This window comes from Phaseolus vulgaris, unplaced genomic scaffold, assembly GCF_000499845.2.
Source record: "Phaseolus vulgaris cultivar G19833 unplaced genomic scaffold, P. vulgaris v2.0 scaffold_425, whole genome shotgun sequence".
NCBI lineage: Eukaryota > Viridiplantae > Streptophyta > Magnoliopsida > Fabales > Fabaceae > Phaseolus > Phaseolus vulgaris.
The window spans coordinates 8239-22663 of record NW_027174232.1 but is presented as its reverse complement, the minus strand read 5'-3'; the positions used below and the strand labels follow the sequence as shown (position 1 = coordinate 22663).

At 32.6% G+C, this 14425-nt stretch overlaps 1 protein-coding gene and 1 pseudogene across 1 annotated transcript; one reads left to right on the top strand and one right to left on the bottom strand.

Moving 5' to 3' along the window:
• The first annotated feature begins 4201 nt into the window (after positions 1-4201).
• On the top strand, positions 4202-8806 carry LOC137817638 (chlorophyllide a oxygenase, chloroplastic-like). Its single transcript, XM_068620907.1, is given in 12 exon segments — positions 4202-4315; position 4388; positions 4908-5132; positions 5372-5476; positions 5591-5866; positions 6228-6375; positions 6470-6559; positions 6562-6653; positions 6763-6875; positions 7158-7334; positions 7336-7450; positions 8435-8806. Coding segments are annotated over 12 exon segments (1581 nt in total). The 5' UTR covers positions 4202-4241; the 3' UTR covers positions 8600-8806.
• Positions 8666-10064, bottom strand: LOC137817637 (uncharacterized; annotated as a pseudogene).
• Positions 10065-14425: the final 4361 nt, after the last annotated feature.

Sequence of the window (14425 nt, the reverse complement as noted above, 5' to 3'; positions counted from 1 at the left end):
ACACTAAGGAGAAAGACACGTAAACGATGTTCATCATAATAAAATAGACTAGTCATCAGATGAACCCGGGCTCAGAATACGCTAAAAAATCATTTGTTGAATATTAACACTAGTAGCCTAACACTGATTACACAGTCTAGGAACCTTTGATCTAGATTTATTATTGAGTCAATCTTCACACCTTTATTGTGATTTTTTTCTTTGGCATATTAACCTCAAAACATATAAAGTTTTATATAATCTTAATTGTTTGAATGTTTAATATATTTTTTTTTTTTTTTTCAATCCACTTTTTCACAAGGAATTATCTTACTACATTTATTATTTATTTAAAAATAAAAAGATTAGTAGTATACAAAAGTTGAATAAAAGTTAAAAATGTTTTGCAATTATTTCTTAAGATGATGGTGATAAAATCTTTTGGAAATGATCGCCTAAAAATTCAAAAAGGTTTTCACAAACAACTTGTGAAAGATATAAAAAATTGGTACAAGTACAATACACGAGACAACAAAACACTTGATTTTTTTTATATTGGTTCATCATGGCACTAGGTTACATTTAGTTCTCCTTTACCAACTATAAATTGTTCCACTGGTTAATAAATGATTATAAATATTTTTTGTTATCACTTATAACTTAACATGAGCAATTCACTTTTAAATATCCCTTATATCTTCCTCTGAAATAAATAATGCTAGTATTATTTTTTATGAAGTCATTACTGGTTGTCCCACGTATTCTTTAATTGTCTAAAACAAAAATTTGTTTATATGATTACAAGAATAACTCTCTCATGAGATGATATACAAATAAAAATTCCTTGTGAGAGAAATAATTCACACACTGACTTTTTTTTTATAAATAAAGAACACTTTATTTATCATCAAAAGCATATGCATGACATGTTGATCTTTTACGTAGAATTACTCAGGTCTACATAGAAAACCTTCTATGTATGTCTGAATAAGAAGATCCTTATGAGTAGTGTGTTGATATTTTGTTGTGTGTTAGAGTTGTATCAAAAATTGGTAGCCTTTGTGTTAATAGAATTTTTGTTACACTTAACTTGTTGTGCCTTACATTACCTTTAGTTTTCGACATGCTTTCCTTGTACTCACAACACTATTTAAAATAGGCATGTTATAATAGGGCCTTTATGGAAATGTATTAGTCAACACTTTGATGGCTTCACAAGATGATATCCTATATTTGAATATAATCTACATCTTAGGCTTTGCTTCTTCTCTTTAATGAGCTTAAGAAGAACATCTTCAAATCATAGGGATAAGATAATATAATCACACAATATAGCCCAAAAAACAATCTTGTTAATTTTCCTAATAAAAATGTTGTTGTGCACCAAGGGCCAAATTATGCCCATCAATAATGAAAGAACTATCAAACTAGTAAGCTCATAAAACTTTTGTTAGGTACAAAGTTAGCTTAAAATACTATATGAATTTATATCATCTTATGTGATTTTTTCTTTAAAAAAAGTGCAAAAAACATGTGTTGCATTGCTTGTCAGATGGAACACACTACCTCTTACATGATCTTTTGTATAAAGCTTGTGTCCTATAGAAAAGATAGTCATGTTTCATACTTTGTTGTTTTAATAACACTTAATCAAAATACATAGGGTATGATGGATTTTCTCTAACATGTGCAAACACTCTTGTTTTATCTTCTTTAAAATGCTTTTAGTACACGAGAAGCATTGTGTGCTAGATGACTTGTAAAAGAGATTGCTTAATTTGTATCTTCTTCACATTTATGATAAACTAGACTATAGACAATGAGTGATTTTATTTCATAACCACTTAGTAAAGTCTAAAACCTTGTTAATGTTAGACATGAAGAATGAGTTTGATGCTTCCAACCTCTTTGAAGAAGTGCATTCATGAATATTTTACCATTATTGTTAGAGCAAAAGTCCAATCATCCCATAGTTTTGATTAAGTGCTAGTCACAACGAAGTAAAAAACATGAAGAAGCTTCATTTGAAAGACATTGTATTTTGAAAAGGAGCAAATCATGTAAGATGCAATCACTTTGTTTGACAGACGATACAACACCTTACAGTTTTCACTTCGTGTGATAAGTAAAACAAACAATACTTAAGTTTTTAGTCAGGAGTAAACGAGCCTTCAAATAATACTTGGATTTTTAGTTAGAAGTGATAACATTCAAAATAATACTCAATTTGAAACTTGCATTTGTAGTTTACAAAGTAAAACCCAATTAGTTGATTGGCAACTAGACGTAGTCTGCAGTATCAGAGGAACCAATATAAAAATCAAAGAGTAATTTTTCTTTTTGTTATCCTTGTTCATTGCATATTATTGTACTACATTAACAATAAAAATAGAGATTTACAAACCAATCTTTATAAGATTTTTTACACATAGTTCGTCAACCTAAAACCACTGTCTAACTGATTGATAAATAATGAGAAAATGACAATATTTTAAAACACAATTCAATAATCTCTTCTTGTTTTTGACCTATTTCACAATTGTTATATTCCTCAAATGTTAGTGGTTGTGTGTGATGATTTAATAATGTTTGATCTTGATAAACATGTTTTATAATTTCAATTGGTAAATGATTTAATGATTTAATGAATGGTAAATGATTTCAATTGGTTAAAATCACTCTTTAACCACTTGAAATATTTATAGCCATGTGAAAACAATGTTTAAACATTTCAACTTGTTAAAATGTTGGAACCTTTTTAAGAAAACACTTTTGTTTTATTTCAACTTATTGAAACACAAATCAATCGATTAAAATCACTAAAAAAGTTACTTTTGTGATTTCAACCTATTAAAACACAATTCAATCGATTGAAATTACTTTTTGAACAAAAACAATCAGTTAAAATCCCTTTCAACTAATATATTATATCATATTCAATTTTTCTATCCTTGAACATTTTGGATATAAATATATGAGCTCTTAAAGATAAATTAAGAGTTTTTGAAATATGAAAATTTTGGCATTTTTAGAGCTAAAATAATTTATCAAAACTCTTACAACATAATAAAAGTCAATTCTTAAAATGAAAATTTAGAAGAGAAAAAATATTTCAAAATAACCTTCCTTGAACAACTATCTTACCTTCTAGAATATATAACAACTATTTTAACTTTTGAAATTTGATTTCTACGATTAATGGGGTGCAACAAGATATTTGAGGGGATATAGAAAGAAACACATGTTTTATTATTGTGTGAACTTGCAAACTGATCCGTCCCACCCCATCCTTAATTCGCACGAATTACAAATTATACTGAAGAAATCTAAACAAATCATCAAACCAACCTAATAAATTTGTCTCACATTTTCATAATAAATTAGAAACCGATTCGCCCACACCTGCAGATCCTCTACTCCCAAAATAGTCTATATTATAATGATATTTTTAATCTCATTATACTATTTTGAACATTATAAATTTAATTTTACTGTAAAAAAACAAGTAAATGTAATTTCTTTCATCAAATTGATATAACAATATTAAAAGAATGACACATGATATTAGTTATATATTACACATCATTAAAGTTGACTTATTGATGGATGTATGACATGAACAACCGATAATTTTAAACAGAATTTTACTTTGTGTGAGTCACAAATATTACATAATAAATTCTGTTAACTAGCTTTTTTAAAATTAAATCAAATTGAGAATATTTAAAATGTTGGAAAAAATTGATTTTTTTTTGTCATAATATAAAAAGTAACATCTAATTTTAAAAAATAGGAACAAACTAAGTATAACTTAGGGAATAATATAGAAAAAAAGTTTTGCAGCTAAAAATATCTGTATTGGTGATTTTAGAAACCCCAAACTAAATCGCAGTTGGCACAGTACAGCCACATATACGAGGCGAAGGTCTTTGGCAGTGTTTACTTTGAAAAATCTCTGGCCACAATTAATGCCGCATTTTCTTTTTTCTTTTTTAATTTTTTCTTTCCGCAAATCAAAATCCTAGGAAGGACAAAAAACAGAGAGCAAGAGGATAGTGTGGGACTGCGCTAGCGAGATAGTTCGAGAAGCATGTGGTAGAAGTATCTGCCACGTTGGCAACAACGATTCCACGTGGCGCTCCACCGAGGGCAAAGCGAGATCGCGCGCAACACCAACCTCTTATCAACAAAATTTTCTTCTTCTCTTCTTCATGCTTCTCTTCTCTTCTCTTCTTCACACCCACTCTCCTTTCTTCTCCGCCATGAATGCCATCGCTACTGCTTCAGCTCTCTCTCTTCCAATTTTCCTTAGAGCTTCCAAATTTGACACAAAAAGGTAACTTTATTTCTTCTTCTACGTCTGTTTTCTTGTACTTAGCTGCTTTCTTTTGATTAAGGTAATGGTAAGGGTAAAAGTAAAGTTTAAGTTAATTATTTAATGACTAGAGGCTACAATAATTATCTTAAATGTTGGACCAATGATTATTTGCAACGATTGTTTGTGATTGAATGGTTTGACCGTGTAAGTGTACACATTTAAATGACATGAACTTAGTTGGCCATCTGTGATTGTTTAACTTCTACCCTTGGAAGGGTGCATTGCATCGTAGACATGGAGGGAAATTTGTTCATCCTAGTCTACTTCAGATTTTTTTTTTTTGTGTGTGAGCACAATTGAGTTGAAGATTAGAAGTTGGCATGTGTATTTAGTTTTGGCTCAATTGTAAGTATAATGATCGGTAAAATGACATTAATATGCACTGTTTGTTACATGTTTCATTAGTTAACGCTGGTTGGGTGCGTGTTCCTCTTGTTAAACCTTTATCTATATGAGTAGTTAATATATAGCAAGTTTTTCCTTCAAAGGAGCTTGATTTTCTGGTACTGCATACTCTGGCTTAATTTTTTTGGGGCATGTCAAATTTCAGGATTTGAAATGTAGATTTAAAGTGTTTGCTGTATATGGAGAAGAAGACAAGAAAAATTCATGGGGTGCGCTTTTTGATGTTGAGGATCCAAGATCCAAGATTACACAGAATAAAGGGAAGGTTTTGGATGTATATCAAGCCCTGGAAGTGGCAAGACATGATATTCAGTACTTAGATTGGCGAGCTCGGCAAGATGTGCTTACAATCATGCTCCTCCATGAAAAGGTTTCAACCGGTTTCATTTTATGTTATTGTTGTATAGAATCAATTTGATGCTTGAATGAATTATGCTGTTTGATGATGTTTGGTTTTTAAGAATTTTGACATTTGTAATCTTGGTCACTGGATCATATTGTGTCAATACAATATGGTTTTTGTTTCACTACGCCCTTTTACCCTTTTACTCATTGAGCTATGCATTTTCCACCATGTGTTGATTTACACCTTCAAAATTATGAGCGTAGGTGGTTGAAGTACTCAATCCTCTAGCTCGTGAATTTAAATCAATTGGCACCTTGAAAAAGGAGCTAGCTGGGTTGCAGGATGAATTAGAACACGCACACAGACAGGTATTGAATTTTACCAGTGATAGACCAGTCAGCATAACTTGAAATCTAACATGGCAGAAACTTGTAAATTCGTTACTAATCTGCCACTAAATTTATGCAAATGAACAAAAACAGGTTCATATATCTGAAGCAAGGGTTACCACTGCTTTAGATAAGCTTGCTTATATGGAAGAATTGGTAAATGATAAGCTGTTGCAAGACAGAAGCCCAGCTGAAATTTCCCAAACATCATCTTCTCCCAGTACATCTGCAAATTCTGTAGTTACAGAAAAGAGAAGGCAGCCACGGAAAAACTTGAACATATCAGGCCCAGTTCAGTCATACCATCCCCACTTGAAGAATTTCTGGTATCCTGTTGCTTTCTCTAGCAACCTAAAGGATGATACCATGGTATGTGCCTATGTATCTTAAGTGTCTTTTTTTTTTCTGAAAAAATATCTATCATATTTGTGTATTTCAAACGAAATGAGCATTGGAAATATTTTTTCACCTCTTAGAGATCTGAATTTAAGGTTTCTATCCTAATCTTCCCAATTGACTATACCTAAAATGTCTTTTTGTGGCACATTATGACTTATAGCAGCAAATAAAAACGTTTCAATATTTGATGCTTAGAGCATTGGAAAACAGCTTCTTTATTGTTGTTTTCAATTTTTCTTGGTGGTAATGGGGTGTCATGTCGGATGAAAGATAGACATGCTCTAAGCTAAATGTGAATTCTCATTAGCGTGTTTGCCTTTTGCTGTCTCAGATCCCAATAGAATGTTTTGAGGAACCATGGGTTATCTTCAGAGGGAAAGATGGAAAGCCTGGATGTGTCCAGAATACTTGTGCACACAGAGCCTGTCCTCTGCACCTTGGTTCAGTAAATGAGGGTCGTATCCAATGCCCCTACCATGGTTAGTCATCACTGGGACAAATTATGTCCTATGAATGAGTTATTTGTACACTGAAATTTACAGACTCTAAAATTACCAAATGATTGGATATCAGGCTGGGAATATACCACTGATGGAAAATGTGAGAAAATGCCATCTACTCGACTTCTGAATGTGAAAATAAAGTCAGTTCCATGCTTTGAAAAGGAGGAATGATCTGGATTTGGCCTGGCAATGAACCACCAACAGCTACCCTTCCATCTTTACTACCTCCTTCTGGATTTGAAATCCATGCTGAGGTATGTTATGAACATAATCTGTTCCCTTAGGTATGATGTTCAATGCAAGATAAAGAATTATAATTATAATCATGTGTCTTCTTACTTGGTCTCTCTTCACTTGTTGCAGATTGTGATGGAACTTCCAATCGAGCATGGTTTACTTTTGGACAATCTTTTGGATCTTGCCCATGCCCCTTTTACTCACACTTCAACATTCGCTAAAGGATGGAGTGTTCCCAGGTTTGTTTGGTTTATACTCTTTTAAAACTGAAAGCAATTGTCATTCAGAATAGATAACAAATGATTAAGGGATTACAATGCCCTCTACGAAGTCTTTCCATTGACAATTTTACTGTAAAAGCATTGGAAGTGATATTTTTCTGCGTTTAATAGTTCAATATCATACTGTAGTAACACTTATTTTGCATTGCTTATGAATGGAATATTTCAGCTCTCTGTTATATGTATGAAATAGTAATCTTCTAGCTTATTCATTCTCCTTGCATGAATTTGAACTTGCAGCTTGGTGAAATTTTTGACACCTGCATCTGGCCTGCAAGGATACTGGGACCCTTATCCTATTGATATGGAGTTTCGACCACCTTGCATGGTTCTATCAACCATTGGAATTTCAAAGCCTGGGAAACTGGAGGGACAAAACACCAGGGAATGTTCAACGCACCTGCACCAACTACATGTCTTTACCATCTTCAAAACAAAAGACAAGATTGCTATATAGAATGTCACTGGATTTCGCTCCTCTGCTTAAGCATATACCTTTAATGCAATACCTATGGAAGCATTTCGCAGAACAGGTAAAGTTTTTCGAATAATGAATTCATATTTAACTATGTTCGATAACCAGGTTTGAATTAGGGAGGAAAAACAGAAGAAGAAAAAAAGGGTAGAAAGGGTTAGGCGTGCTCATCTTTCTCTCTAAACAAAGGAAATTAATAAAAGTCTCAAGAACTTCATTCCGGCGTTAGTTTAAGTGATAATATAACACATACCTTTCGGATCAAAATGAAAGTAATTAATTTAGGGACTTCAGTAAAATAGTCCTAGTTTCAGGGTTTTATTTGGAATTTCTCCGCTTTCGGGATCCATGCGAAAGAATTTAATATTTTTAGAGACTTAAGAAAATCATTTACCCGAATGAAATTATGTCTCGAAGGACTACCTGGTTTTACCGCAAATACCCTTTGGGATATTTAAACATGCTTAAGATTAAAAAAAACACTACTAGCAAAAAAAAAAAACACGTAGTAATAAACAATAATTTATAATATTTTAACAAAAGTAAAATATCACAAGGTTTTACAAAGTAATTAATTATGAGAAAATAAATATAAAATACTTGAACACAAGGGCAAGATATACATTTTAATTAATTATATTGGAAAACTTAGAATATTTGAGCTCTGAACACAGTTGTAATATGTGAAAATGGGGATAAGTTTATGTTTTTTGTACTAACAAATAAAATGAAATCTTGCTCCCACAATCCATAATATGCATTTGCCTCTAGGAAGCCCAAAAAATCTGTCATTATTCTTCCTTTTCTTATAATTTAATATTCAATAAGATTTGAATTTTTATTGATTATTATTAAGGTACAATTCTGTAGTTAAATAAAATGATCATGTTCTCATCAAGAAAGTTCTCAACTCATGATATGTCATCATTTAATTTAAATACACAAGTTAATAACAAGGACACGAAAAACTTGATGTAAGTTTTGTCCTTCAATAAATGTTATCTTTGTGCTAATTGCTGTTTGGATGTTCATGTACAAAAAGGTTTTAAATGAGGATCTGCGGCTAGTGGTGGGGCAGCAGGAACGAATGAACAATGGTGCAAATGTATGGAATTTTCCAGTATCCTATGACAAGCTTGGGGTGAGATACAGATTGTGGAGAGATGCATTAGAGCGAGGAGATAAACAACTACCATTCACCTCCTAGATCAAATACAGAATAAACAGTGCTTCTTCAATCCTCCAATAGTCAATTTTTTTTTTCAACTCAAGGCTACATCTCTGCAAGACCATCCGGGAACTGTTGTAATAAGAGGCTGTTCCTTTCCAAATACACAAGTCTTGACACCTTTTCACCCTTTTTCCTTTTTCTTTTTGTCAAATTGTGTACAGTGCCAATCATTTTTTTACCTTCTTCTGATATCTGCACCATCTCCGCTGGTGCCTTAACCTCACCCTGGAACAAGAGGGCATGTAGTATCAAACAATATTTATGCAATGCTATTTAATTTAGGGTTTACAACCTCAGACTTGTGTTTAACTTTTTATTGTGTTTCTAATGAATGAATCCAAGGTTTGGAATTATCATTTCACTGTGATCTTTGAAATTACAAAAGAATGCAGATAAACACGGATAGTGGATGAAGACATTAAGATTTATTCTACATAGTTTCTTTCTGATGCTAAAAAATGTTAAATAAATTTTAAAATTGAAACTTATTTGCTACTTTCTAAATTTCAATAACTATACTTCACCGTGCTTCTCAATTTCAAACAAGTACTTAAATAATATTTTATACTTCTTAAGCAGACAAAAATCTCATACAATATGATTTGGTGTTTGGAAGTAAATGCCATAATCTAAATCAACATCATTAAGGCCTATACAGATTTTACTATCCTTATTTAAGTCGAATAATTTTTCCTTAAACACTGTAATTTTTTTTTGGCCTATCATAATCCTGCTCTTTTAAAACTTTTAATCTCTTATACCTTCCCCAAAAATATATTCTAAAGAAAAAATTATTATTTATTAATTTTTCAACAAATTGAAAGAAATTAGCCATTATTTCTAAATAAAGTCATAAAGAAACTAAAAATTTAATACAAAGTTTCCACTCAGCATAGGCATATTGCATTCAAGTACAAGTTCCGAAATTATTATCTAATTTCAAAAGAAATAAAAGATCATAGTATTCAACATTACAACATGATAGTAAACTAACAAACCCTCAAATTTCATTTATTACCTTCAATTTTTCCCAAAACCTCTCCAAATTTTACGTTCACAGATCGGATCCGCAGAAGGGGCAGAATCGGAAGTCCGCCTCCACCTCGCGGTCGCAGAAGCGGCAGCGCAAGGCTTCGGCCACCGCTGCCGGCGATTCGGAGGTGGGCGGCAGAGAGTAATTGTAGGAAGAGAAGTTCTTACAATATGAGCAATGGAAGAGAGGATCCTTGGCCGGCCACCGCCACACGGGAACGAAGAAGAGAGATTGAGAACCTTGTCGGAGTTCACGAGATCGACGCTGTTGCCGCAGTACGTGCACTTGCTCACACCGGATTTCAGAACCTGTCGCACCTCTTGCTGTAACCCTCCCACGAAGAAGAAGAACATGGCTCAAACTAAACCCTCACTGAAACTTCACCTTTTCTTCTTTGTTTGAACGAAATTGGTGTTTTTATTATAAATATTTTGGCCTACGCTTTTTCGATTATCTGGAGGTTTCCTGCGATTTCTTCTGCTTTGGGCTTCTGCGATGTGGGCCTTGTGAAGGTGTGTCAGCAACCGGGGAATTTCTTCCTCTCTGTAAACTTCAAAAATACCCTTATGAATCATGTGGTTTTTCAATTTTGGATTGGGAAATTTGGAAACTTTAAAGATTATAAAGTTTAGAATAAAAATTTAGATTTTATATATTTTGTATTGTATAATCTGAAATATAAATTATTGAAATATAATTTTTATTTTGGATTGTAATATGTTGAATATTTTCTTAGAAAATATATTATGGATTATACAATTGAAAAACTTATTCCAAATTTAACTTATTTCAGATTTAATATATTCTAAATAGTACAATCTAAAAATTTATTTTAATTTTTTTTCCAAATTATACGGTCTAGTATGATGCATTATGAATGGTACAATTTGAAAGGTATTTCCACATTCATAATTATCTTTGGAGTGTACAATCTAAAATGAATTATGATAGACAATATAATCTATAATGTATTTTTAAATTTGGAATAGTATTTTACATTCCTTGTTGCAGATTCTAGAATACAATTCGTTTAGGTTTTTCTTTTTCTGATTTGATTTGTTTTATTGCATGAACTATTATAAGAGATGCATACCAATTTTTTCTCTTCTTTAATTTGATTTTCATGAATGCTTTATTTTAATTAACTGTGTTTATCAAATTAATGGACAAATTGATGTTGGTCAGAAACTCAATAAAATTCAGGCTTATCTTTACCTTAAGTATATCATTAAATGTGCTAGTAATGAAGTTGCATTATCAATTTGTAAACTACATAATCTTTCTTTCACATAATACAATATAGTTGTACTTTGAGGTTGTTGGGTGTTTTGTTGTGTTTGTTACGTTCAAGGATATGTTACGTATTTAATTTTCTCTTTTATCTTTGTTCTTTCTCATGCTCATCTCTTTGGTGTGTCTTCTTCTTGACGTAATCAAAATTCGTTTAGGGGTCCCCATTTTTTGATGCATGTGTTCTTCGAAATCTCTCACAATAGGCCTTAGATGCTTGGTAACTATCAAGTGATCTCTCTCTACATAGATGTTCGTGCTAGACACTTTTCTTCTTCCTCGTGATAGACACTCTGTTGTGATGTTTTTTCTTCTTCCTCACAGTAGACGCTCTTTTTCTTCCTCACAGTAGACGCTCTTTTTCTTCCTCACGATAGATGCTCCTCTTATCAGGATGTGTATACTGCTAATTAGGTTGTTCATGATTTTCAGAATGAGAAGATAAGGAGAATTAGAAGGTTCTTTTTTGCTATGAAGTTATGGTTGCGACGAAACCATTGGGAGGTTGAGAAGGCTCCCTTGGTCGTTAATGTTTACCGAAAAAAGATGGAGGCTAGAAAGATGAAGAAGATGAAAAAAAGATGTTGTGAGTTAGTTTATTTATTTTTATTAAGGGTAAAATGGAAATTTCACCACCCCTATGAAGGTGTAGGAAGAAACCATGGAGATGCATGAAGAAATTCACCAGCAACTCCAACCATTTAGAGGCTAGCAGATCTTGCACTCCCATAATGTCAACCTACACCTTCATATATTTTAAATTTTCAAAATTTATTCTCTCTATTATCATGTTCATTTTTTGTTTCAGATTACATCACGAAAGTGTTAGAATAGTTGGCCTAAAATAAGAGGGGTGAGTTGCTTTTCAAAATATTTTCACAAAAGATGCAGTCAGATTGAAAATTTAATAAAATAAATAAATTGATTTTTTGTTCAACTGATTATAAAAAGAAAAACAAACATATACACCAAATATTAGCTGGTTATTACATTTTATTCAATCAATTGAAATATTGCCAAAAATTATAAAGCAACAGAAAAAAGCAGTTATGAGAGAGAGAGACACACACACAAATGATTTATACTAGTTCACTCGTACACCAAAAGTTACATTCAGTCCTCAGTAAAACAACTAAGAATTCACTAAACTAAGAACAAAGATTACACAAGATACAACCAAGAGTTTAGTTTTTGAACCCCACAAGAACAATCACTCAGCAGAAATGATATGACCCAATTTTACAAGAAGCTGACCACGAGCCCAAAAGACTATTCAAGGCTAGGTTAAACATCTTAGACGGAGACACAGGGACCCACCATGCATCAGAAGATCCTCAGGAGAAGAACAACTGAGCATATCCAGAGTATCAATTATTTTTCCTTCTATTCTTTTTAAGACAAGTTTAATTTGTAATCAATCGAGTTCACATTAGCCCAATTAGAAGCATACTAAGCTAGCTTAAGCTTCTAGAAACCCTAGTTTCTAGAAGATCACCCACGTGCCACCCATGTGCTCACCTTTGACCTAGATTATAGAAGACTCCCCCATGTGCTCACATTTGACCTAGTTTCTAGAAGCTTGTAGTCATTTATGCCCTACCCTTCCTCTTCCTCTCCAAGGCACTCATATCTATAATAGAGTGTCTCCCCTTTTGTAAATCACATTGAATTTTGAAGTAAAGAAACTCTTATTGAGTGAGTCTAGAGTGTTCCTATATTTTTCTATGTCTTATCTTGGCAGAGATAGTTGTAAGTGGCGACTCCATCCTCACTCATCTTGGAGCTTCCTCCTCGAAGTGGCGTGTTCCCAATTCATTTCTCTCCACTCCCTAAGCTTCCTCTACTCCTTACTCTTACTCTTCATTTTCGCCTTTGCTCTTCATTTCTTTTTATTCATTTATCTCTTTATTGTTCTGCTCTTCATCTTCCTTTTCAATTCGGTCTCTATCTTTCTTTGTCTTTCTTTAATTTTCACAATTATCATCATCTTAGTAATTTTGTTTTTTTTTTTCTCTTTTGAAGAGAACCTTCACACTTACTTAACCACTTGGTTAAGTTTGTGTTCAATGTCAATATTCACTGAGTTTCACCTATCTTGTTAATAAAAAATCATAATCCAAGTAAAAACATCTAAAATGTGAAATTCTAAAAGCAACTCACATCAAGAAATCCAGAAACTTTATCTAAATTTGTTTCAATAGAATACAAATAAAAATAAAAGTTTGAGAACACCTGTGATTTTACAAATTAAGCATAGAGAAATTCAAACCCAGAAAACCTTTAACAAAAGAATGATTCAAGAAGCAAAAGTAATCTCCAAGAACAATTTCAAAACAATCTATGTTCTCTCTTTCAAAAATTGATGTTTTTGAAATTTTCAGATCATCTCCTTATATAAATTTTCAAAGAATGTGAAAAAGGTGTAATCATTTAATGAAAATTGTTGAATCAGATTAAATTTGTTTAGTTATAAAACAAAAAGCAGTTAAAATCATTTAATTGTTTTTTTTTTTGGAAATAGATAATTGTTTCTTTTAACAATATAAATCAACAAAATTTAAACAAGTTAATTTTTTTGAAATAACTTGTTGATTTCATTAAACAAAAAGACAAAATAGAAAATGTTCTCGATCGGACTTGGAAGTGAGCTCCTGGTTGAAGCGACTTTGCTTGGGGTGTTGAATCGAGTTGAAAACGCTTTGTGACGAAGGGGACGATCAAGTCAGTGAGAGCATTAAAACTATCAATCTGTATCAATGTAGGTTTAGAAAAACTTACCTTTACTTGGGTCTTAAACCCCTTTTATAGAATTCCTTCAACGATTTTCATCAACCAGAATTATTTTCAACAACAAGAATATAATCTCAAAACAATATAATTTCACCAATAAGTACATTCTATTAATGTGTACCTTTCATTTTCGAGTACAATGCCACATCCCTAACAACTTTTATTTGCATTAAAAATATATATACACTTTAACTAATTTAGTTATTCCTTTTATTGTTTTTACTTTAATTTTATTTTCCAAATAGACTACAAAACATCTGGGCCGACCTCATAACGTGTCATTAGGCCCATACCTGTTCCAGGCTGAGCTGGGTATTTCTCACATAACCTGTCTAACCGAGCTTACTACACTTAAGTGCTTGGGCTGAAGATCCGAGAACGTTAAACTAGTACACAAGCCCCCCAGGCTCGAGTCGAGCTTGACAAGGCGAAAAGGCTCTCCTACACTGGCGAATGACATGACGTTTCCCCAAAGGGTAGCTGGGGCACGATTACCGAAGCGTCTTGTGAAAAGACATCTCACCTTATTAAATTTGGAGCGTACATGTGGCGCCTGCATCAGCGCTGGGGGAATCCTGTCACTTCACCTTCTTCTTTTTGAATATATGTTCTCTTTCCCTTCACTTCCATCTCTCTGCCTCCAAACTTTCTTCATTTTCATCACTCTGCCTCCAAACCTTTTCCAAAAC